The sequence below is a fragment of the Thunnus maccoyii genome, chromosome 16 (assembly GCF_910596095.1).
Source record: "Thunnus maccoyii chromosome 16, fThuMac1.1, whole genome shotgun sequence".
In the NCBI taxonomy this organism is placed as follows: Eukaryota; Metazoa; Chordata; class Actinopteri; order Scombriformes; family Scombridae; genus Thunnus; species Thunnus maccoyii.
In genome coordinates this window covers 20290798-20316877 of record NC_056548.1, presented here as the reverse complement: position 1 = coordinate 20316877, position 26080 = coordinate 20290798, and the positions used below count along the sequence as shown (strand labels likewise).

At 43.5% G+C, this 26080-nt stretch overlaps 1 protein-coding gene across 2 annotated transcripts in view; it reads left to right on the top strand.

Moving 5' to 3' along the window:
* Positions 1-276: 276 nt before the first annotated feature.
* tiam2a (TIAM Rac1 associated GEF 2a) overlaps positions 277-26080 on the top strand; it is a 72249-nt gene continuing 46445 nt past the window's right edge. The window contains exons 1-4 of one of the 2 annotated variants that reach the window (XM_042388071.1): positions 277-477; positions 23550-23640; positions 24536-25717; positions 25809-25835. In XM_042388071.1, the coding sequence (XP_042244005.1) occupies positions 24542-25717; positions 25809-25835 (1203 nt within the window). In that variant the 5' untranslated portion in view covers positions 277-477; positions 23550-23640; positions 24536-24541. The remainder of the gene's footprint in view (positions 478-23549; positions 23641-24535; positions 25718-25808; positions 25836-26080) is intronic. The other variant, XM_042388072.1, reaches the window with a different exon arrangement.

The following is a 26080-nucleotide window of genomic DNA, read 5'->3' as shown; positions in this document are numbered from 1 at the left end:
GTGCTCATGACGAATAAACCGAATGTCATGTGTAAATTTGGTAGAAGACCCCTTTAATTAAAGTGAAATATTCATGTAATTTAACTATATTTTACTGAAGACACTCACATCTCCCCGAGGGACCCCAAGAAATCCCCGAACCACTGTTTGGGAACCCCTAAATTACTATGATATGTGTTATCATCCATGTGTATATACCTCTACGGTATAGCATGGTGTAAGAACACGGCCATCCCCCCTCTCTGTGGCCGTGGGAAGGAGGAGTTTAACCCCACATTGTCTGGGAGGAGTCCGCAGTCTCTTGGCGCTCCGTCCCACCAACATTTGTTCTGGGAACGGAGGAATCGTGGAAATACGCTCCAAAAAAATCCGATTTTATGTTTCTTTAAAATGCAACAACGTTATATTTAGCGGTTGTGAAGAGGGAAACACGTGAATATTGTGAGGAGTATGTCTCACCAGATGAAACATTAGCCGGTAAGTTACAAGCGAACTTATTTTACAGTCACGCTGGTTGTGAAGGACTCCGTGCATATGTGTAAGTGCGCTTTGTCCGCTGCAACTCTTCAACACGCATTTGATCAAAGTTTGTTTTTGTTAAAGAAAAGTTTGGCGGTGTTTGTGTAATTATTCGGCTTTAAATTCACCAGCGAGTCCTCATTGAACGCTGTGTGTATTATAGCTCGCTGCAGCAACTGTGACAGATTGTTTTATTTCATTATTATCATAAGTGAAAGTCATTATATTGAGGAATAGCCTACAACACGGGGCACTGTGTAGAAAGTACAATGTAGTTTTGGTCAAGTTGTTGTTGACAGAGAGAGAATGACCTCTCCCTTTATATTTATAATCATCATTCATTAAAACTGTTGTTTTAATTTTACTTACTGGAATACAATATCGGTTAATTAAATCTTTTGTGCGGTGTGAAACGCAATTTGGTATGAGTAATAAATCCCACCCCTGTCATCATGTTCAGCCTTGGAAATTAATTAAAACTCCATACCACAGGTATTTGGGTTGTCATTCCACTGACACAGTAGATCACAGTTGGTGCTTGTGTAGTGTGGAGATGTTCAACATGTAGCCCACAGCAGTATCAGAGAAGCTGCTTATTGCCTTCTTTTCTTGCTTCTGATTTATGAACTGAGAGATAGGGCGCATCGGTCATTCCGCTAAATGCTGGGGTATGTTCCTCTGTTGTATTTGGATGTGATTTACCCTCAGCTGCTATTGTTGTTTGGCCGTGTGCTGGGGTGGAAGGGCCATCTAGCCACATACAGGCAACAAAAGGGCCCTGGGACCCCTGGAGTGAAGGGCCTGCCCAGAGCAAATAGATCCAAGGAGCAGGAGGAAGGGTTGGGCATGCCCTTTTGGCATGGTTGGCCCTCTGTCATGGAAACCGGCACGGGAAGGTGTCAGTCTGACTGTACTGCTACCTTTGCAGTTGAGTGGGGTTGTAACAATAAAAACACAGGCTAATGTTTAACATAAAGAGGCCTGCTGATCTGTCTGAAGGCTCTGGCTGGAAGTCATATCTTAATGGAGAAGTTAAACCTTGAGGAAAAGTGATATGATAACAGTAATTAATGTGATAAATGGTTATTGGATGATGTACCGGATAAGTGGAGGCAATGTAAATGTTTACTAATCATTTACTTGGAACAATATCCAGGAAGTAGGCTTAGCCCAACATGAGCGCAAGAGAGAAGATAGCCAAGAATGTCTGCTGTTTATTTTTCTAGGGAGAAACATGCTGTGTGATTGGTTTATATTCCGTCAGGCCTTCCTGCCACCCTGCCTGTTTAATGAACTATAAAGGAGTAGTTATTTACTTATACAATTGCTGTTGTTCTCATGTATGCGCCCTGTTCTTTCAGAGATCATATCACTAAACTGAATGGACAGAAGCTGTTGCACCACACGCAGATTTTGGCCTATGTGGTTCACATTTTTGTGGCAAAGAAATCCTCAACCACAGGGAACACTATGTTTTTACTATTCTGTTTTCCCCGGGTTGGGATGGGGTCTTGAACCAAAGTGATACTGATTGAGTATGACCCATAATTTTCTTTTAGTGGAAAACGTGATTGTTTTGCTCTTTCCCTTTGTGACACAAGTTGCAATTTCTGCCTCTCAGCTGGTGGGACTGTCAGTTGTCAAAATTGTTTACCAGTGACAAAAGGGAGATGTAATGCTACCCCCTCTCTGGGTGGCACAGGATTGCGTCACAGTCATCTACTGCTCATCATCTCCCTAATTTAACATTCTGAAACAGTGACATAATTACCACAGGAACTTCCCTTATGAAACAATCGTGTTTTGAAGTTGTGTGTGTGACTTTGTGGAGTTATGTAAAGAAGTACGATCTAGCTGTGGTGGAAAAATGACTCTTCTCGTGCCTGATGCTTTATGTGTACAACGACCGACGTCAACCGAGAAGTTTGGAATTGTTCTCTCTCCGCAGGCCATTTGGAAGGCTGTGTGTGAGTGCCCGTCATCGTTAATTCTGAAGTGCTAGCACACTGGTCGAGAAACACCAATGTTTCATGTCTTCTCCCCGGCACATTTTTCTCCATATAAGGTGGCGTGCATGTGACTTATCAGGCATGGGTAACATCTGTGCTTATTGTCACACGGGGATGAAGGCCTTTTACTGTCTCTAGGTAGAGAGGCACTGCAGGGGAAAACCACAGGGGCTCCACTTGACTGGAGCATCTCCAGGACAAAAGGATTTGAAATGGATTAAACAAAAACTTTCACTTTTGTACATTTCTCAGCATATTCGCTCCCTTGGTTACAATGAAGTGCCCTTTCTTGCCTTCAAGCTTCTGTTTTAGTGTAGAAAGTCCAGTCACAAAGGCATAATGGTGACTTGTATGTTTCTATTTCTTACTGCTGTGGTTGAGATTATATTTGGCTTTCACAGTGTTTGCTGGTAGTGTACGGCCAGCCGTGTCTGGAGTGGTTGCTATAAAAAGCAGGTGAACTAAAAGCTGGTGTTGACAGCATCTTGGCTGAAGCTTCACATTTGCTACCGCACTCACCGCTACGCCAACCATAAGACACATGGCTGGCTTTGACCCCTTCCGGGTGCACACAACTGCAGGTCAGAGAGCTATCACCAACACAACATTGACTTACCCATCCTGTCTTGTGGTGCCAGTTTAGACAAAAATAATAACTGAGCGTTGTGACTAAAAAACAGCCCAAAAGAGATCCTTTGTACCTTGTGTACTGCATAATTCAGTGACTCTGAATTTAACCTGTTTTGCTGTGGCTACTGGGTTGGCGGACACACAAACACACGCCCATCCACTTTGAGAGATTTGTTCAGTCAGCTGCACTTTGTGAATCTGCTCCAACACAAGATCCCCTGCTCTGCTGCACAAACAGGAACCTTCTGTCCAGCTCAACAGAGCGATGTGAGTCTCATCCCACTGAACCGATGCGCCCATTCATGCCCCTCTTAACAGCCACAGCTCTCGGGCCTTTGAGGAGATTAACGCGTAGGTCTAAATTGAATTGCTCTCCTTCAGGGTCACCTGCTAAAGAATGGTTTGTAAGGTTTGCAAAGAAAATGAAGATTAAATGGTGGCTGCAGCTTTTAACAATGTGTCAAACGAGGTATCAGATTAAGAGTTGCCAAGTGGATGATTGGGGTGCAGGCGAAGAAGGAAGTCAGGTAGCTTTTAACAGTGCCAGACGACTACACTTGTGATTCAGACTTTCATTAACCCCAAAGAAATAACTGCGAGACATGCCATTACCATTCTTTTATCGATGGTCATATAAATCACATGGCGATTGGTGTACATGAAGCAAAAAGCTCCCATGGCAGCAGTAGAGTAGCGGTGCATGTAATTCCTGTGTGCACACCAGACAGCATACAATATTTCAGTCTGGAAAAAGATGCTGCCTCATCACTTTGAACCTAACCAAGTGATTTACAAGCTGCGAATATACAAGAGTTAGTTTCATTATCAAAATGTATGAACAGTGAGATGGTGAGGAGAGGGAGTATTGGGTATTGGGTTATTTGCTGGTGTATTGATCTGCATATGGGACTTCATATCTTAACAATCCAGCCGCCACAGGAACGTTGTTGGAGCGTGTGTGATCTTTAATGCTCAAAGCACATTCTTTTATGTGCATTGCTGCTGTGTGTAAAATACTATTTTATCCTTTGGTTATGAATTCAAGATGGAAACAGTGAAGTTGCATCATGTCTCTGCGGAGCGCAGTAAAGTCTGTATGTACATGATATTCGTGTTTCTTATACCTTCTTCTAAAGATGGCACGTGTTCGTGCATTCTTTAGGCGACCAACAGTCCTCTTTGTATGGAAATACCCCCTTCTGCACCCCCACTCGTTGACTCTAAGCCTGCTCACCGGTCAATCCCAACAACAATAGAAATTGTGATTGATCTGCCCTACCTTGGTCCATAAGCCAGAAGGTCTCACTTACTAGCCTTCCCGTATTGGAAAGCCAAACACAGCTGGTGCTACGGGCCAAAGTGCTCGGTGCTGGGATGTTCAGTTGGCGCCATGTGTCTTGTATTGTCCCCATGATGGATGGAGCTAATTCTGGGTACACATTTACTCCAACACATCCCACCTGCTCATCAGTGGGTGGAGAATTGACTATATCTTTGTTCTTCCTTTTTTTAGGAAGTCCACTCTTCTGCTGTTGTGTAGCACCTTGTGCTGGGCAAATTAGTCTGGCAACATATGCAGAATCATATGTTAAATAATCAGCACTGTGTTCATTTCTTTGAACCATATGGCATAAAATATAGTAGCCCAAAGATGGGAAAGGGTGTTGTCAGGCACACAAATCCATCACTTACCACACACAGAACCAACAGTGTCCATTACTCCATTCATCACAGTCTACCTTTAGCAGCCATATATCAGTCATCACAACACAAAATTGCCATAACTGTGCAGGTTATTGATGTTTGCTTTTTTTGCTTGCTCAGTAGCTCGCTTCACTGAAGTGCATGGGACATGATGTGCCCTTATCTGCACAGTTTCCCGGGCTTTGTGACAAACGCGAAGTGCTTTGGAAGGTCTTTGGCAGCCGTTATATTAGTGTTATGTTGAGGAACATTTTCAGGCTCATTAGCACTCCTCTGCCTGTCCAGCCCCCTCCCTACTTAAGCAGTCGGTGGTTTGATCTCCGAGCAAGATAAGCTCTTTTCTCCACTTCTCAGCCTCCAAGCTTTGTCATGTTGGTTCAGTCATTTGGCGTCAGGCCAGCGTAAACAGAGACAAGGTCCTGATTGCTTTAGGTCACCGGCAATCCTGGCATCCACTCACTGAACATGCTCAATTAAAGCTCTCTTGAAAATTCTTTTCTCCAAAGAGGTAAATGTATCCAAATAACCTGTTTCCTGGAGCGATATCATCGTCAAGGCTTATTTGGCTGACAGGCCTCGGCTGTCGGAAGGAAAAGGATATGTAAGTGAAAGAGCTCATTGTAAAGCACATAAAGATAAGGCCAAAGAAACAGTGTTGTTGGACGTTTTATCAGCTTTTGCAGTCCACGCCTCTGTAAAACAGCAGAAAAATAGTTTAATATGCATCACATCCTCAATGTAGGGGAAGCCAAGTGGTGTACCTGCCAGACCGCAGCAGGATAGCCTGTGTGTGGGCTTGCTTGTTTTTACAGCACCCTCTGGATGCCCAAAGATTGACTAGCCTTTCTCCATTTCTCACTAAGGTCGACTTGGGTTTCCCTCATCGGCCAGAAACTTCCAGCTTCGCTTTTCTCTGCTCTGCTAGCGCCAAGACATGATCTCTGCTTGACTGTTACATAAGAGCTGTTTAACCCAGGGTTCTCTCTGTCTGGCCCAGGAGGATCATCTCCCTCACTGCTTGGCTTAGCTCTCCATGGCACCCTTGCCGCACAATCCACAGAACCGGTCGTTTTCACAGTCGATGGGTCCAGGTGCAAAAGGCAGGTGCAAAGGTTTCTAGACTTTCTGAGAACTCACACTGAGAACATTTTTGCTCCCAAACATACCATCAACTCACATAAGGGCACATAATTTATTCAAAGTCAAGAAGGTCAGTATCATTGCTAGCAAGTTCCTTTATGGGTTCATGCCAAGCCAAGCAGATTACGCTGAGTGCAGGTCGCCGCTCAGCTTGTTGCGACGTTGGACAGTCTTGCAATATTAATACATCTCTCCCCAAACGGTGTCACAGCAGATGCCACCAGACTCTCATAAATGCCCCTTTTTAAAAGTTTTAGCAGTCTAGCTGAAGTGGATGCACAGGCATGTCAGAGGATTATTAAAACTTGCTACTCATAGAAGCTCAATGCAACAACACAGAATCTCCAAACCTAATGGTATTTTGTTAAAGAGATTGAGGGCAACCAGTTCGCTAGGCCGCTGCAAACATATCAAACACACGTGTGTGCTGTGTGTACAGGAGATGCCAGAGGCTATTAATGGTATTTGACATTCAACAGTCGTTGCAGGAGCTGACTCCTAATTTGTCTGCAGCTCGATCCTAATGTTATTAAACTTGCATGAGCCAAAAAGTGAACTGCTTGGTTTTATAGACTCCCACGGATCTGGTCCTGGTTCTTCTATCCAAGCATTTTGCTCCAAGAAAGGTTATCAAATATAAAAGATCTAAGCCTTATGTTTAAAGGGACTTTGTTAGGCTTTCTGAGCTTTGCTGCAGTAGTGACCCCACCTCTTTATACATCCTAGCCATTACGCTTTATGCCTAGATCAGTGGCCAGTACCTCTCAATCCTCCCTGGTGGATTGACCCACTCAGCAGGACATTTTGTTTGCTTTTCCAGATGGATCTCCTTGGATGTGGATGATATGTAGTGTCTACAGTTTAGACTGGTGTTCTGTGGTAAAAGGGGGAACGACTGACTCACAACTACAAGGGATGTGCATATCCTGCGTGTAAAACAACTGGCGTGTGTGCGCATATGAGAAAATCACTGCTGAAGTATGTGAGGCCACTGTGGCGCACATGTTGTATAGCAGCTTTTCTGCTTGCATTCTTTCTAGCTGAATAATAAGAACTCTTGTGTTACACGGCATAACTCTCTCAAAGCCATCATCATCCATGTTGATGGACTAGCTGTGTGTGAACCGGCTGCTGGCTTTCACAGTGTGAGAGTTTTGATCTCTATCTCATCTGCTTTCATGGTAGGAATCCTTCTGCCTGCATATCAAAGAGGAAAAACACCTCTTTCATAGATGATGCATTTTTCTAAATCCATCTTTTATATATTCATTGATATTCGCCTTGCATGTGACAGGATCTGGTGTAAAGTGAATGCGTACAGTGCTGAAGTCATTCATTATAAATCATTTCCCCTTTTGGAGGATGAAATCATTTATTCGCGGTCTCATGAGGTTAGTGATCCAAGGAACACACCCTGACTGGTGACTAATAGGTGGCTGATGTTGTGTCACTCAACCCACTGACATGCACTGTCTAGAGCATAGAAATTCATCTTTCATTTCATCTCTCAATACAAACAATAAGTAGAAAGCTTAATTTCACTTATACTGCCTGGGGTATCTGTGATCAGACTTGACAGTTTTTGTTGGCAATCTCCAATTTTCTCAGTCCAAATGTCTGTTTCTGCCTGGCAGAGACTCTGAAACTGTAAAAGAATGACTTTAATAACTGTGATACTCTCTTGAAGTTATTTTGAAAACCATTCTTGTCTCTTTAGGCGCTTGTCCTGCTCCTCGGTAGTAATTTTGTGTGCGCGCGCGAGTGGTTTTGTCTCCAGTGGCAAGCCCTGTGGTCTGCTCGCGTGGAGAAATCGGCTTCACTGGAAACTTATGGTTGCCTTTTTTATACTAATAACGATATTTACAGCGCATACGTCCGTCCTGGCATGCCCAAGCTTAAACTAATAATAACAATGTCGAGAAACGTCAGGAACTGGGTTTTCCTGACAGTTAAGATTGCTGTTACGGTTCAAAGAGCTGGGTGAAAGCTGTACTCACACAGTCATGTTGTATTATTAGCCTCATGTATAATTTCTAACTTTGTATTTTTTTCCTTTCACTCGATGATTCATATGTTCATTTGTCCTATGGCTGAGAAGATTTTGAAATAAGAAGTGGAAACCTTAATTAACACATCTCAACCTTTTTGTGTTTCATGGACATGCACACCACTTAAGTGGCCCCTAAGTCTGGCCCGAGAGAGAAAGAGAGAGAGGGGGGGGCGGGGTTGTCTATGGGTTTCATGTTTGGTCCCAGACATGCCTGCTGCTTTTGCTAATCATGCTATCATACAGTGCCACAGGCTTTTTTTCTAAGCCAACAAGTATTTTAACAACCTGGAAGACCGCACTCATTCTTTCCGATCTTTTACCAGCATCCATATCATCAAGCTTGATATCTGGGTTTTTGGCAAGCCATGCAGTACACTTTGGCTAACCACAGGAGGCCAAAGCCAAGATACATTATACATACATAGCATGAAAAATGCTGAAAAACTTTGGTATGGTTTTCTATATGCTGTACGCAAGGGTACATCAGAGCCACTTTGATGAAGTCTGAGACAAAACAGACTCACAGACTCTGCAGACAAGTCAGATCAGGTTAGATTGTTTAAACCACTATATACCTCTGTGGCCATTATTACTGTTTAAAGTGGGTTACAGTGCATGAGTCTTGTCAGTGTGTGTTCCCCTTTCTTTTCTGTTATTATGTAGCCTGGGTGGCAGCGCTTTCTCTTGATCATTCAGGAGTCAGAGAATCTGTGAATTTTTGGCTTTCTCCAGCAATTTTCTGTCTTCCTTCTTTCTGCCTTTCTCTTCTTTTTTTTTTCTTTTTGTACCTTCCTCTCACTGGGTGTGGGTGGAACAATTGCTTTATCTCCACCAGTAATGAGAGAAACAGTGGATGGCTTGTAGTCAGCCGTTTGCCTCAAGGGTTAAGTATCCATCTCCATTCCCTCTAAGCCCACCCCGTTTTAGGAGGAGAAGGCTGTGAATAAATACCACCCTTGTCCTCTCATAATGGAACAGCTTGACCTTCTGTGACCTCTGCTGGTTGGAGCATCTGCCTGTCGATTCCACTAGCCTGTCCTATGGGACATCACCAGGCTGTCACATCTGCCTTTAAGCAGTAATTCAATTGGTTGAATTTATTTTACAGAATAAAAATTAAAGACCGGCCTGTAATTTTTCAGAGCCGCAAAAGAAGCCTGTCAGCTCGAATATGCTGTTGATTTGCAGTCTGTAATTGTGTGCGAGTACTTGTTTCTTTCTGGGCACCGTGCATGACGACTGCATAATGAGCGTGGTCCTCATTGACATTCTTGAGCCTCCCTATATGGATGGGATAATAATGAGTTTGGCAGGGGCCTTAATTTAATCATGTCGGTGAAAGCGGTGCACATGTGGTGCAGCTGCTAGCGCTTAGCCGAGTCTTGCCATGCCCTCAGATGAGGTGCCATTCGGTGCCCGCTTTGGCTTGTTCCTGTGTTATATGTCTTTACGAGCCACATTCCTGTTTCTGAAAAGGTTTTGCAGAACAGGACAAAGGAATTTGTTTTGCAAAAGATTTCTCTGTGACTTTCCTGCAGCAATCAAGTTAGCTCACGTGCCCCTGCGTCCGCGTGACCAGAGAAACTGGTTTAGGTGTTTTCCCTCAGCCTGCACAGGTCAGTCTTTGTTGTTCCGTTTATTTAGCTTTCCTCAGTTAAACACGGTGCTGAGTGCTTTGTGGAGCACCTGTTCTGGATTACAGGTCGATAACGGCTCCCAGCTAATGTCGTGTGATAATTCAACGGTGAAATCTGGCTTTAGGCATTTTGGCTCCTTTTTACAGTGAGCTTTATAGATTTTCAACCACAATGTTAAGAGTTACAATGAGGATTCACTGACAAATACACAAACCCCCGTATGTACACATTTAAGCACGCAACACATATCTATATACTCCAATGAATTGCATTTTATTAACCTATGACACAGTTTTTGGACAGAAACTAGGTCACAGGTCACATTTGCTTGAATAGAAGCATGAAGACATGCAAATTTGTGTCACACCACAGGTGTTCAAACCTGTTTGTGAGTGTTGAACTCTCTGCAGGATGTGTTCAGTGTTGCCTTATTTCTCACACTTTTCAAAAAACACATCCCCACATGCACACACACGCGCACACACACACACACTCTTAACCGCTCATCACAGCTTGAAGCTAACAGTCAATCATGGTTTTTATTCACCTAGGTGTGGTTGTTTACTGGCTGTCATAGTGAAATGAAGTCTGTCAAGATTGTTGGAAAGCTGCGGTCTGATGTGCAAAAAGGATTGGCTTTAATCAAATGACATCCAAATCTGTACAAATGCAATATGTGTATGTGCATGATTCTTTGTAAGACTATCTGCATGAAGCTCATGTGTGCACATAGTTGCTTGTCTCTACATCTTTTGCAGAAATTCAAGAGCCTGCTGCATGCACAGAGTAGCTTCAGACATCCAAAACTGGTGGCTCTGGTGATGAGTAAAATTTCTGTGTGTGTGTGTGTGTGTGTTTGTGTCTGGCTCGTCACCAGCTGTCCCACCCATCATCTGTGCTTTCAGGATGCTGAGCAGACAGTCTAGCTCAGATTTCTGTCTTCTTATCTGTGCTGTAAACCTGTTATGGACGGTACTCAGTAACTAATACTGTATATTACGTCCAGCTGTGCTTGAAGCTGTAATAAAAACAATTTGTTTGGCTAATGATAACAGGAGCAGCAATGTTCCTGCTTTCCTGTGAAAGCGAGATTGCACTAAGCTGGTTTTATTTCATAACCTGTTTATTGCTTAGGGAGTTAACCCACCTTTTGATTACTATCCAGCTCAATAGAGAATATTAGTTACTCTCCCTCTTTGGTTGAAAAGCCAGTAGCTGTGAGCAGTCTAAGTCAGAGGATGGTTACTTTGCATGAAAATTTATAGAACAGAGCTCAGAACTGTGTTTACTAAAGCTGTACTGAAAGTGCGGTACATCCTTATTGGAGGCTGCATGAGTGTTTAAGGACATTTATGTGCTGTATGTGTGTAAACATGCGTGCATATAGACTCAAGGTACCCCAAGATGTGTCTAAACAGTGTTGATTACACCTGATGGATGGTTTATTTAGCTGTCCAGACTGTGGTCCTGTGTTTACAAGGCTCTGATGTAGGCCGGCGACCTGATGTTGACAACCCACCGCTTTTATCCTACAATCTACAGCCCAGCTGCCCGGCTCCACTCAGCTCAACTAGAGACCGCGATGTATGCTTGTCTCAAACAGGTGCAGGAATGTGACGGGAATACCAAAGCTTCTCTGAAGAATCATCACATTAATTTTCATTTTAAACAGAAATAAATCACACTCCCATGTTTTCTAATGCATTTATTATGTGGTTCGGATGTGCTGCTGCAAAAAAGGTCAGCCTAATAAGCAATGCAGTCATGAAATTTGTTTTAAATGAGTTAATCCTCCATTCTGGCAGAGAGGGATAATGCTACTTGTTTGTAGTTCAGTTTCAGGCATTTATTTAAGTTGTCACTACTTTGAAACAAGGCAGAATAAAGCAGATCATTATAATAAGAACAGGCAAAGAAAGGTTTGCTACATGAAAACCTTACCGGTAAGTCAATTTGGACTCAATTATCTCACAAAGTGCAAGGTGTATTTATTCAGACAGAAAGAAAACCGGACAATTTATGCGCCACATTGAAGGAGCTGCCATGTTTGATGACGACAGTTCTCCACAGGTAACATCCGTCCTGAGCACTTAAGAGAAGCAATCTTTCAGACCTGCCAATGTGGTAAAAGAGAGGCTTTAATATAGACTGTAATTGCCTTAGGTAATGGCCCTTAATGGCTAGCTGAGCAAAAGCTTCTTTGTTATCTTTCTTAACCTTGATCATGATGAGCAAACCAACCAGACAGGCCCAGACTAGCATAACCACCTATAATTGACTTAAAGCATCATCTTGGCTTTCACTGTCAGTTTGTTTAAGGCTTTAGCGGATGTGACTGTGATATGTGAATGGCGGTGAAAGTGCTGAGCTAGCACAAACAATTACTATGACCTGGACATTGCCGTATGTCTCACCTATTTATTTTCATTGGTTTGTTTTCTAGGTCACTTACTTGTGTTATCAGTCAGACGGTCAAGAGAACAATGAATTCAATCAGAGCCAGCTGAGTGACTTATGCTCTGTTTGGCCTGACTGTAATCTACACTTTGGCCCTTAATAGGCCATAAAAGTAGAGACATTGCCAGTTGGAGTGCTAGTTTACCATGAACATATGGCTCGCCTTGGCAATAGGGAGGTAACATTTGAATTACCATATCCATTAGCATCAACCTGTCCTCTGGCTTTCCAAGCTTAAATCACACGTCAGTGAGTCATCAGCTCACACAGTGCCAACAGATTTCTGAATAAAGTTTTTGACTTGCAGCGGGCAAAGCTGCCTCCAGGGGCCATGAGTGGTGCTCTACACCCAGGGTGGGGGGAGGCCACAAGGGCAAACTCCCTCTGGCGTCAGAGCTCCTCAAGAATGCAGAGAGGGATTAATGCATGTCTGTGGCAGTGATGGATGGGATGAAGAGCCTCGACCTGACCCCCCTCTCCTCCTCCTCCCCCCCCACACACACACTCACACATACATATCCACAGAGCATCTGGATGCAGACTGTTTGGCCCTCCCTTGCAGCAGTATCTGCCAGCTTAGCAGGTGTGTGTGTGGTTTGAGTGTTTCTGTTTGTGTGTGTGTGTGTGTGTGTCTGGTGGGACAAAGCCAGACATGGTTGTTTGCCCTACTACCCCAGATAGAGCTGTATTCACCTGCCGCTTGTCATTTTGGTTAGAAGGAGCAGCTTTTATTATGCTATCTCACGTCTGGGGCAGTTTGAGCGATTCGCTTTGTCCTTTTCAAATTGCCGATGAATCGATTTCTGCTCCCTCAATAGGTTTTTCTTTCCTGTTGAGTCCAGTGATTGATGCTGCAAGGGTGTCTGTTTTGAATGTGTATGTGTGACTTCCAGTATGGTAACATCGATTACTGTACGTGCATGCGTCTACCTGCTCCCAAATCCCCAGTACCTCATTGTTTCCCTGAAACCTCTGGTGATTCTGTTTGACCTCCAGCAGCTGGCTCTGTCTGTGTGACTGATACTGTACCGCAATGGTCAATGATCTCTGATGGATCACCTTAGGGAGCTTGGAATATGTCTCACATGACTGCCGCAGCACACTACAGTGGCTATTGCTATGGTAATGAGTGAGTGAGTGAGTTGAGGGCTGATCGTATTAATCACTGGAGCTCACACCACGTAGCGTGTGACAGATTATACTGCAGCGCACAAAGGGCAACCACAGTCAATTTCAGTGGAGATAATACAGTTTGCGAACAGGCTTAGTACAGGCGTATTATGCAGGCATTCACATCCAATGCATAGAATATACAAAGTCACTGTGAACCTTGGAAAAAAGTTGATGAGATGAAAAAGGTTTCGTCTTTTTGATGGTGCCTTGGATTCAAACCGACCTTCCTGAAGGTTAACAGCTAATGTCGCTGGTCTTTTCCCCTTCTCTCCACCTCAAAGGCACTTTTCTTTTCCCCATCTCTTATCGGCAGGGAGATTAATTAAGTATCTCTCCCTTCTCTTTGAACGAGGAAGCTGTCGCGCTCTGCCCTGTCTTCCTGGGCAGGGCTTGGTGTGCGTTTGTTTTTCCCAGCAGCCTCAGGGTCTCTTATCTGACCTGTGGCTGCTAAAGACTCCGGTTCCTTGTGTTTCACATGCACAGCCTGTCACTGATTCTATTACTTTTACCAGCAGCTCCAGGCATTTTCAATATAGCTTTGCATCTTGAAGACAGGGGCTTTTAAAGCTTGCTCTGCTTTAGCTCTGCTATGAGTGATGTCTGTGTGAGAATATACTGATTTCACAAAAAAAAAAAATCAATGCAGCTAAATTGTGGCAATATCGAGTCAGTCTGAAATCCAGATACTGTAGCTCTGGAATAAGTTCAAGAACATGCTGATGGTGTGCGTGTGTTTATGTCTTTTTCTTTGGCAGAGTTAACCCTCAAAATGACCTTCCCACTGCCCATTAAGCTGCTTAATTAGGAGAGAAGCTGATGGAAAGCTGATTTGCACCTGCAGTTTTCCAGCTGTTTGCTATATCTCACACACGTACACACACTCCATCTTTTTGTCAGAGCCGTTAACCTATTCCTCCCTCTGCCACTCAAAAAATCCACACGTAAAAGCGGACATGCACACACACATGGGTGCCTGGTTATGTTTTAAAATGGGGGAGCAAACTTGCAAAAATACATAATTGGTGGAGGAGTCTTAGATTCCTCCCCCAGAAAAAAACAATATTTTAATTTAAAACAAAATTCCTGCATTTCTAGACCACCTAACCTCTTGGATTAGCTAAATCAAGAAACGGCCACCTGCACTAGTCTAGATTAGTTAAATTGAGGGTGCTATAAAAACCAAGAATGCATCAAGAACAGTATATATTGGATGGATCAGGACTGGAAATAATTATTAGTAGAATGGCTATTTCATATTAACGGCACAAGAGGAGAGGGAGAGACACTGTGCTGCTGCTAGGAGAGCTACTGACTGAGATTACTCTGAGCAGCATGCATGAGAATAAATTACAATATAATAGATTTGTGTATATTTCTTGCTTTCTCTCTGATGGGCTGAATAATTTGCTGCTGCACGCTGCTGCTGTTGTGATGTGATGCTCTGTCTTGTCTGTCTGTGCGCTGTCAGTGTCCTCTTTCCACACCACAATGTAATCATCATATTATGAATTTGCTTTTCACTGTGTGAGAAAATGGAGGTGTGGCGTGAGAGCGTGTGAAAATTGTTTATTGCATGAGTCTCACGGTCAATGTGTGTGAGTTGGCAGCCCTGTTAATAGCCACCTTACACTTAAAAGAGCCGACTCTGATTTGGCTCCTTTCGAACGTCCCATATCCATAGCCGAATCTTGTCCTGTCAGCGAGCTAATGTAGGTGAGCGGGCTGGTAAAGTTAGCTAACATTTACTAAAATCAGTTTGGCATTTCAGCAACAGTACAATTCTACTTTTAGCTAATTAAAGTTTGGCTGGAGTCAATGGACCAAGCAGGTTCATTCAACATACACTAGGCTATCTTTTCCTATGTTCTCTTTTCAGTCAATGGTCTCAGTTAAGCTAAATGGCAGGTTTCTCACCTTTGTGAACAGTCAGACTCCTGTGTGGATTGACAGACTGTGATTGACAGCCAAAGCATGGTGTGGCAAACGATCAACAACGGGTTCGACTGAACATACTCAAAGGGTGGTCCAAAAATATGTGATTTTCTTTTTTTTACTTGTTTTTGTCAGTTGCTGAAAATAGCAAAATGGTCATTGACATAGGCTGCCTAAATATAATCACCTAATTGCGGGGACTATATGATGATACGTTTATTTTTAAAAAGACAAAAAGTGGGTTAGCAAAACCATAATTTTGCTCTCCCTAATTGAATAATGGGGATGCGTTTGCTCCACTTGATCCATTGCTCAGGCGCCTATGCACACACACACACACACACACACACACACACACACACACACACACAAGCACACAGCAGATGGATGCTGACACCCCCTTGAGGATGTTCTGAGTCAGTGTCTCCTCTAAACAAAGCATCAGAAGCTGTTTACACCAAATTTCTCATTTTTGATTTCTTTGATTTCTACACTGGACCTGTCAGCAGAGAGCAAAAACCCTCTGGTGTTGTCCTCTCGTACACACGCTGTCTCGACACACGCAGGCACACATCATCCCTCTTTTGTTAGCAGAGAGCCTGTATTTGCCGACATATACTGGTTGATTTAAAGTCGGTGTCAGACTCTCTGTGTTTTGGGCTGTCAAGTCTGACAGGAGCTGTAAAAGCAGTAGAAAATGAACTGAGTTGACAGCAGGGGAGGCTGGCAGAAAATAGAGATTTCACTGTATGAGACAGAAGGATTAAGAGGCAGACGAGGAGGAATAGAGGATAATTAGTGGGAGGGTTGACCTTTAGACTGTCACAAAATATGAGAAAAACATTTTAAATGTTAGATATTTTCCTGATTTGAGTTTTGCACTTTTGCATTTTTGTTGTGTTTTGTTAAACTTGCAGGAGTGTGTAATTTTGGAAAATAAAAAAAGAAACTTCTCAACAGGGAAGACTTTAAATCAAGGTAGCAGTTTTTATCAGGGTAATATATATATTTTTGTCTTTGGTTAACCATGGAACTGAACTGTTAAATATGTGGAGTGGGTTTGAGTGTGGAAGCCAACCACCAAACAAAAGACTTGACCTTTCACCCTGACCCTGAAAGCATCCCAGCTTAAATGAATTCCATCAGTCCACACCCCTCAGTTCCTCTGACCCTCTAGTTAAATTTCTAATGCATTCTAGACCCTAGATATTTAAAATCCATGTTTTCTGGCTGTGGTGGTGCACTAATCTTTTCTAAAATGAGCAATTAAGATCATTTTATTCCCTCCCAGCAGACATTTTGTTCACAACTTGCCGCTTGCTGCAGTCCCCAGTGAGCAGGATAATCAATGGCATCAAACCATAAACGGCCTCCAGCTATGAGAGTGGCTCCATCACGCTGTTTAGGAGGGAGACATTAAGTATTAGCATCCCGACTGAAAACTCATATTTCTCCCACTGACTTCCCACCCCCCAACTCTCTTCCTCCACCCCATCCATCAGCTTTGGTCCCATGAGCATCGCTCAACCAGTGTCACTTCTTTTCATCAAAGATGGATTATTGAAAGTGATTTGTCTTAGATTTAATGTGACATAATTTACGCCTCATAAAAAGCATCATTTACATGAAAGTTAAGGTGCTCTCTAAGTACATTAATGTAATTAATCCATCAGAGGTGTTTGCAGCCACTGAGCTGGATGCATTAACATTTGGTCTCCATTTAATGCTTTAAGTTCTCTTCAAAACATGGTGAAATAAAGCTCATACTCATTTCATGTTATTTTGGTAGTAGGGCTGAAATGGGGCTGCAACCTAAGATTATTGTCATTACTGATAAATCCATCAGTTATATTTTTGATTAAGTGTTTAGTTATTAATGAAATATAAAAATGCCTGTTAGCATTTCTCAGAACCCAATGCGACATCTTAAACTGGCTTGTTTTGTCTGGTTAACATTGAAAGGTAGGCCTATTCAATGTACGGTCATCGAAAATTAGAAAATCTTCACATTTTAGAGGCTGGAACCTGCAAGTTTTTACTTAATGATTATCAAAGTTATTGTAGATTAATTGGCTTTCAACTACCTAATTGATTTAGTTAGCAATTGCTCCAGCATTTTTGCACAAAAAAATTTGTGATTAAAAAACAACTGTCTCTGTCTCAGATTAAGAAAAGTATGAGTCTTGGAAACACAAAGACTATATAAATGCTCTGAGCTTTTTAAACCCTAAGGCACTTTTACCTTTAACTATCTGCCATCATTAAAGTTGCTTTAGGACCTAATGTTGGTTTAACTGCAGTATTTGTGTTCGTGAATTGGCGGAGAGTATTTCTGTGACGGACATGGATTTTGTCACGTTGCCATTGTTGCACAGAGACAGAGAGGCCATCTGGGGTCATCTTAGAACTCAATATCAGTGGGGATTTTGGGTCTTTTAAAGCTTTATCCCAAGGCAAAGCTCTGCTGATAAACTACTCAAACTCCGTGTCACCCCATGCAACAATAGTACTCCCCATTTCCTCCATGTAAAATCTTGTTAGATACGCCTTTTTCCTGTATTTCCTGTGCTGCATTGGTTACCATCTGAGTAAAGCAGACACATGGGCAGAGTACGATGTATCAGTATCTTCTTTAGTTATGTCATTATCATGATGTAGTGCAATGTGACCTTTAGCTTCCACTACCAAAGCAAGCATTAGCTCAGCAGCTGAAAACATGTAAATGGACGTAACATTGATGTCTGTGCATGAGTCAGTTGCCCAGAGCTTATATATAGAGAGATTGGATTTGGCTCCGGAGAGCTTGTTGTGGCCTTAATTGATCTTAATTAGAGGTCAGATCATTTGGCCGGATGGAATTAGACTCAGCACCTGCTCTGTCTGAATATGCATCACAGCGCTCCTCCCTGCCTTCTCTTTTCTTTCTCAGTGCCTCTCTCTTTTCAAGCCTCTCTCTGGGCACGTTGTTGACCAACCTTTTAGCTGCCTCCATCTACAGCCCGACAAAGGGCTTTGTGAGGAGCTTCGAATAGGCCACGAGGACTATTGTGTTGTTAACAATGTTGTTTAGCCCCAGTGAACGCTGGCTGATATTGTGTCCCAGAGCTGATGTCTCCATGTCAAGCAGCAGGCTGATGGAAGACTATTCCACATCTGCTCATGCAGCGTGGCATGGACATGACTTTGAATAGCTTTTCAGACTATGATGAATTTCCAGAGAAGAACACAGTCACATAGGCTCTCATGTTTTCCATTTGAAATCTACTATAATGTTCACCTAGCTCCTCTGAAATAAACAACTGGATTGTGAGCAGCTTTGGGAACAGTCTGGCACGCTTCGTCCAGTTCAAATGCTGTGCCGTGTTCTGGTGTGGCTTTCTGAATAGGTCCAGTTTGACTGTGTGACCACAGCTATGTGAACCATAGACAAATGGAGGCATGCATGTGTTTTTAGACCGACGGCGGTCTCAAGTTCGTCTCCACTGGGATACGGCTTAGTCACAACATTTCAAGTGCATCTCTCAAGAAATTGTAATACCAGGGAAAATTTTGACTCTTTTTTCTTGCGTTTTAATTAGCTTCTCAAAATGAGATGCACATTTCGACCCTCTGGCCCCTGGAAACTTTCAGAGAGATTAGCCATGTTGCTAACTCTGTTTCCTCTTCTGTAATTTCCTCTTTGGCCCTGCTCTTTATAAAACCAAGCCCCTGTCTTCATTCACTGTACTTTTCTTCTTATTCTCTGGCTCATACTGACTCATACACACACATATGCACACACACTCTTTCTGTCTCCCCAGTAGCTGGCTGCCTCCCTGGCCTCCTCCTGGGGTCATTGTGGTATTTAGGGTCAGACAAGAGCTCCAGTCATTGCGCCCTCCCCACTGCCTCCCAGGCAGTACTGCAGCCATTATACGCCTGCTTGTCTCGCCCAATCGCCTCAAACAGCTATGGAAAACCGCCTTGGCTGTAACAAGCCCTGCATCCTCCTCTTAGCCAACGGAAAAGCAGGATATAGGAAAAACAACTCTGTGGAGAAGTGGAGCCTCTTTTCAGTGGAGACTCTTAATGGATGAGAGCCTTAAAACATCGTTACCTCTCTTTCTGAGAGAGCTCTTCTGTTGAGAACTTTCCACTTTTTCCTCCCCACTCTCCTGCTTTTCCTCTTGGCGCTCCGTTACCCAGGGTTGCCCCGGGAGGATTGTGATTCGCTGCCGCTTCGAAGCCGGGAGGGATTTTCCACGTGTCTTCCAGTGTGCCTGGGTGGTTGAGTCAGATGCGGTGTGCGTATGTTGCTTTAAGACTCAACGAGCCTTCACAGGGAGAATCCACTTTGAGATCAGAGAACACCAGCTAGATTTCTCCTTTTGCAAGCTCTTCAAAGAGCTTTTAGATTAAAGCTCGGGCCACAGAGGTAAGGGATGTTATGGGCTCTGTGTTTTATCTTCCTCTCCCTTTGTTTCTCCTATTTACTGGATTAAGAGCAGGCTGGGGTGAAGAGGTTGTATTGTGTTTCCTACTGTTGAGATGTACAGGTGTTGGTTACACTGTGTGTTTGCATGTGCGAGTGTTGTTTTATTTTCCAGCTGTATCCAGTAGATAGCAGTTGGACTTTAGTTTTTATCTCAAGTTTATGGCCTTCCTTTCTTTTCAAGCCTTCAGCAACATAGCCTTGTAAATGAAGTATGTACATAATGACCTTTAATAATCTCTGACTTTATCACTTTTACTGCTGTTTGTTTCACGGTTGTCAGCAGTTTTATGTCTGTCACAAGACAAACTTCCCACCTAGTCTAAAGTCCTGCTTAAGTTGGTGGTTGCTTGCTCGGTGGGAGCACATTGTATGGACGTGTTTGGAAACATTTTCATTTTCTTGGCATCACTGTGGAATGGCAGTGGCATACGTGTATAAATCTTTCAGAAGGCTGCCATGTCATTTTTGGTCAGGAGCCAGGCACAGAGCTTCTAAATGTATAATGAAAAACTCCAAAAGACACTTAACAAGCACTTTGATGGATGTTTGGTGGCTCTGGCTGTATTCACCGCACAGTAATGTGGGCTTTCAGCGAGTGATTCATAGATAGATATTCTCTTCATAAGCAAACAACCGCAGGATACTTTAAATCTGGTTCATATGACAAAAACTCAGCGGGGGATGGCCTGGTCTTTGGCTCCAATAACACTGTTTTCTCTTCTTCTTTACTTCCTGTTGTTGTTTTTGTACTGAAAGAACTTGTGGGTTGCTTTGCATAAGTTTTAATTTAAGATGCATCTGAAGCTTTAAGTGCACTGCTCCTTTAAGAGCTCAGTTGTCACGGTGCCGGAGGAAAGTGATAAGAGACAAGTCCCATGGGCTGTGATTTGACAGGAGGAAAGCGGTGTGATTGTTGTAGCAGTCACTACAAATAAAAAATGACCTCATAGTACCTAGTTTGACAGCATAATAATTCAAAAATAAAACCTTGTTGGTACTTTATCTTGCAATGGGATTATTTTTTGCCACTCTGTCATTTGCATTGCTGACATATGATTTCTTCTGTCAGAATCACATGTTAAATAAGGATTGTGCAGTATGGTTGGCCTATATTTTCAGCTGCTCTATGTGCTCTTAGAAAAAGTCTGCCAAGACTGTACTTTTATCTTGAACGTACTGTAGTAGTGTGAAAAACTGCACTAACAGCATCATGATCTTACAGTGTGGCTTAGCTCTCTGGAGGATTGCCCTGTGTTTCACACTGCTGTGTCAATAGTTTGTTCCTCCAGCTTTGTTCCTCAAGTTTAGATTCAAGGACAAGAGAGTCAGAAGAAAGCATAGATCTCCAGACTCTTGTTCCACAGATGCACGGTGGTCTTCCTAAAGGAAAAAGACAGTTACTCCCTTAACACGCTGCCTTCATGTACCTACTGTGTTTATACCATGCCGAGGTGTGGCCCATTCCTCACCATTATCCTGAGCTCCAGACCCAAGACACACACAGTGCCAGACTAAACATGGAGCTTACGTGGGAGTCATTCCGGGGCAGCAGGAGAAGAATGCCAGGTCACAGGGTGTGTCGAGGAGTGTTGGGGTGGCAGTGGTCCCTTGGCCCCTGAGCAGATGGCCTGTAGGAAGGCTATTGACGAGAGGATTGAAGGGGAAGAGGGAGGGAGGGTTCAGAGTGAGCGCAGTGGTTGCAGCTAAAAGGAAGACTTGTCTTGTTGTTCTCCCAAAACAGTCGCACAATACTCTGGTTCAATTTGCAACAGAAGGCAAACGTGTGTGTCTTTAGGTTTGTGTGTTGGCACGCCTTTAAGCCTTTCATACTAGCAGCCCTGCTCTGCCTGAATAAACTTTACAAGAAAAGCGTCAGTAGTAGCGTTAAAAGAAAGCACGCATTGTGACAAGTTCGACAAGCGGCTTTATGCCGACTCCCGGTGTTGTCGGCAGCTGCTTTCTAGGTGTTTACCTCTGAGCTTTGTTTAGTTACTCCTCATTCATGTGCAGAGACTCCAAAACATTTTACCCCGAACATTTGAGTCTCCAGATGCAAAAGAAACTAACAAAAAGCAAAATATTTTTCACCTGCTTGCCATGCCTCACTGCAAACTAGTGATGCTAACTGGTGACATTGTGCATGCCCAATTTAGATATGGGATATAAAAATTTGGGATGTAGAAATTGAGTAACTTAGATGGTTTTACCACAGTTTTCTAAGTTGATGAAGTTGACCCAGGTGTTCAGAGACTAGTCAAGTTCAAGTTACCATGTATAAGTACCCTTTGCCCAGGGAACCATGCATGACAATGCTGGAAATTGTTTTTGTTTCTAGCAGAAAATGGCCCATATGAGTGGGTTCAGGGTCATAGTACCTAGGCCATCTCTCAGTGTCTGTATTGCTTTTATTCAACATCTACTCCCTGTAACTCACCTTCTAACTCATGACGAATGAAGCAAGTGTTTGGTTAATCCTCTGATCAGCTCAGAGTGATGGTTCAAGTTCAGTACCAGGTCTACATGTCTCCAGCAACAAATTTCCACTCAACTACTTTTTCACACACATTCTAAACAGTTTGAAGGAGGGAATTATTTCCTTGTGTGGCTCCTTGTGATGTTTGATTTTTTTTTGTTTTTTTTGTTGTAACATTAGCCTGCATCTTTGGCCCGTCCTTGAACTTCAGGATCTAGTGCCTCACGTGCTTCACACTCAAATCGTTCAAGTCCCCTGGAATTTCCTCCTCAACTTCATGTATTAAACACACAGCACACTCTTTTACAGTAGTCCATTTATTCAGTCACACTATTTAATCTCACCTCACAGTCAAGGTACATCGAAGCAGGAGCAGATCAACTCTTAATGCTGCAGATCACTTAATCCTGAAGGTTAGGGCTTTTGGCAGTGGGCTGTTTACACTGTAACCCTACACATGCTGTACGTGTGCTGCGAGGCTTAGTGGAGTTAGCACTATTTGAAAGCCTTCCTGGGAGTTTGAGCTACATACATGTAAGTGGGTTATATTACACACATACAAGACGGAGTCAGACTGCTTCTCGGAAGATGCCCGGTGCCTCCACAAAGAGTGCTCCTCAGCCGTTTCTGGTTTTGGATCCTGCCCCCGGACAAATTTGGCGGTGACGAGTGAAAAAAAGGAGCAAGCTAGGATTCCAAGGTTTAAAAATAAACAGACGGGTAAACTGTAGCCGGCTTTGAAAAACTTTCCCAACCCCGATCAAAGACGACGTCATTTACTTGTGGGGAGGTGGAAAAATGCGACTAATGTTTGGTTTGGATGGCTGATTGAGGAGAGTTAGATTTGGAGGGGTGGAGTGAATTTTTAAACTAGTCATACTGTATCGCCAGGGTGGCACTACTCTACTGTACTGACTCAGTGCAAAGCTTGGTTGATGTGATACCACTGGGAACTTGGTTGAAGTTTGTTGGACCTGTTACTTATTGTATAGCATGGCATAGTTTTTGTGAAGAAATATTTTCATCTCTGGTACATTGGCTGAACCATTTCTGCAACCCTGCCAACATGAACAATGTTTTTTTTTGCAGATACAGAAAATCTCAAATTACCAAAAGTAAGACAATCTCTCAGATGCTGGTGGAGCCTTATTTCTGTTTTTAGTGGCTTTGTTTATCTCACTGAGAAACAAGTAGTGTGTATTTACCAAGTCTTCTCCCAAATCCTGGGGATTAGGTCTACTCTTTAACTGGCACACCTGTTATCAAACATGGAGCTCATTACATGGAGTAAATTGCAGTGCTGTGTGCAAAGAGACTAAACTCAGTCAACTTCTCTCTCTCTCTGTTTCAGATGAGCCAGACGACAAAGGAAAGAGTTTATTGTGAGAAATGAGGCGGAGGGAACCGTGCAAATAACAATCTGAGAAGAGACTTTGAGACAGGTGAGTGAGAACTGTGGCTAAAATATAATCATGCCTCATATACAGGTTGCGGGGCGATATGATTTTGCTTTATTATATCTTTTGCTGAAATTAAAAAAACATTTCCTCTTAGTCTTTATTTAGTACATGTTGGAGACATTGCCTTTATCTAGAGGTCTTTGTCTGTGTTAACTGTTTTAAAAAAGGTGTTAAATCCATGCCACATTTTGCAGAGAGGTTTGTTTCTAGTTCCTAATCTACTTTTGCTAATTCAAAGACCTGGAGATGGGTAAAGGTGTTAAATCTTAGCTGGACCTATTATGTAATCACTTCACAGACAGCATACGATGCAGTACTGTTTCCTACTGACAGCAGTTGTCCCAGTAGTTTATGTGCTATAGCATCAGCCATGTAATGAAATGTCTGTCTGGTCACGGCTTCCCGTCACTAATGTAAGAGTGTTGTGGACAGTCTGGAAGTGATTTTTTTCATTGTCCTGAACTCCATCACACATAACAACCATGACAGCCTAAAGCCTGTTCATCTCACTTGACATTTCTGTAGAAAGAATGGAAGAATGTAGTAAAATGAGAGGGGGGTAGACCCTACAGGATAATGACCAGATGCGATAGATTTACTTAAAGCTATTTTCTTCTAAGGGCATAAGGAAGATATTAGACATGCTGCTGTTTTATTCTGGAAAAAGCCACTGCAAATTTAACAATAATGTGCGTGGTCTATGGGAGTGTACCCATTACTGTTTATGAGTAATAAGTTAATTTTATGTCTCTGATGAGCTAGCATTATGTCATACATGTCATATATATTATACTGCCTGTGTGAGTACTATTCATTTTCCAGCAGCATAATCCTGGTGACAGTATGGTTTAGTTTCTTATTTATTTTTATTTTCCAGAAGGAGATGGGAAATTCAGAGAGCCAGTACAGCATCCAGGGTCCCAAAGGCACCAGCTTTGTCTTCCCTGGAAAACAGAAGCCATACTCACTGAAGCTCCGTTCAGCCAAAGACGACGCTCTGTCACCCCATACATGGTGGAAACATGCGCCAGGAGGCTCAGGGTACAAGGCCAGGTCTGTTGGCCGCGGCTGTCTCTCTCCTCCTAAAAGCCGGCAGCCTTACTCCACTCGTCACTATGACTATGTCTCCAAGGGAGCGAGGGGCAGCCCAAGTGAGCATCGCTGGCATCGGACCCCTGGATGTGGTATACACAGGCGGCATACGTCAGATGAATATGAAGATAATCCATATGGTGCAGAGCTCAATGGCCACACCCTGAATGGACACAGTGATGAGCATGAGGTTTTAGAAGACCAGAGCAGCCCACGGGTGGTGATCAAGAAGGATGGCAGTCTCAGGGTGGAGTTCACCAACACCTCAGGCAATGCCCTCCTGCTGGACGAGGCTTCTGGTCCTGTCCAGCTCCTTAAGTTCTCTCCCAACCTGGAATCTGCCTCTACCCCCAGTCTGCCTGGTTCCAGCGGTAGTAGACCTGATAGCCACCGCAGTGGTCCACCACCAGCCTCTACCTCCTCCACGGCCAGGACCAGTAAAGGAAGCTCACTGAGCTCTGATGGTTCCTGGTATGACTCTCCCTGGGGGCCCAGCACAGAGCTGTGTGAGCAGGACCAACCCTGCTCTGCCAGCCGGACACTAGTCCACTCCCCCATCCACCAACTTGACTCTTTCACTGAGCAGTGTCCCCCTTTGTCCATCACAGACCTCTACAGGGACTCCACAATGGCTGCTACCTTTCCCACAGCCAAGGACTTGTCCTCCCGTTTACAGGAGCCTCCACCAGGTCGACGGACACACCGAGCCTCTTTTGCATCAGTTCTGGATGTTCCCTTGGAGGAAGAATGCCCAGAGGCCCGGCAATACTCATCATACACCTTGCCATGTCGAAGGCCCAAAGCCCACACCATGAGTGAGGATCTAGACCAGTACCCTGATCAGGAACAGCACCAGGAGCAGGTTGGACCAGATTTTGGCTTCCACAAGAAAGGTTCCATTAAAAACCGCATCCGACGCTTGAGTGACTGGACTGGCAGCCTCAGCCGCAAGAAGAGGAAATCTCAGGTAAATTTAGTCAGAATGGGTTTTGGGGATCACATTGATTAAGTCTTGAGCTCAGCATTTTTAATGATTTGCACTCCTTTATCACACACAGGGTTCATTCAGAGATCTTATCTACATGGTATGTAAACCAATAGTTTGCATAGATGTTGTGTGTGCCCCGTAACCCACAGCTCTCATAGTTTAAGCACACAATAGATGCATTTATCACCATCTTATTGTGGTTGCCTGTAGTTCTTTCATAACTAACCCTAGAGCAACAGCTTATTGGACAAGAGAGGGTATCAGTAACAGCTATGCACAGACAGTTTCCTGCCTGGCAATGTTTATTTGATCGTGAGCCACAGCGGTGGGCTTGGCATGGCC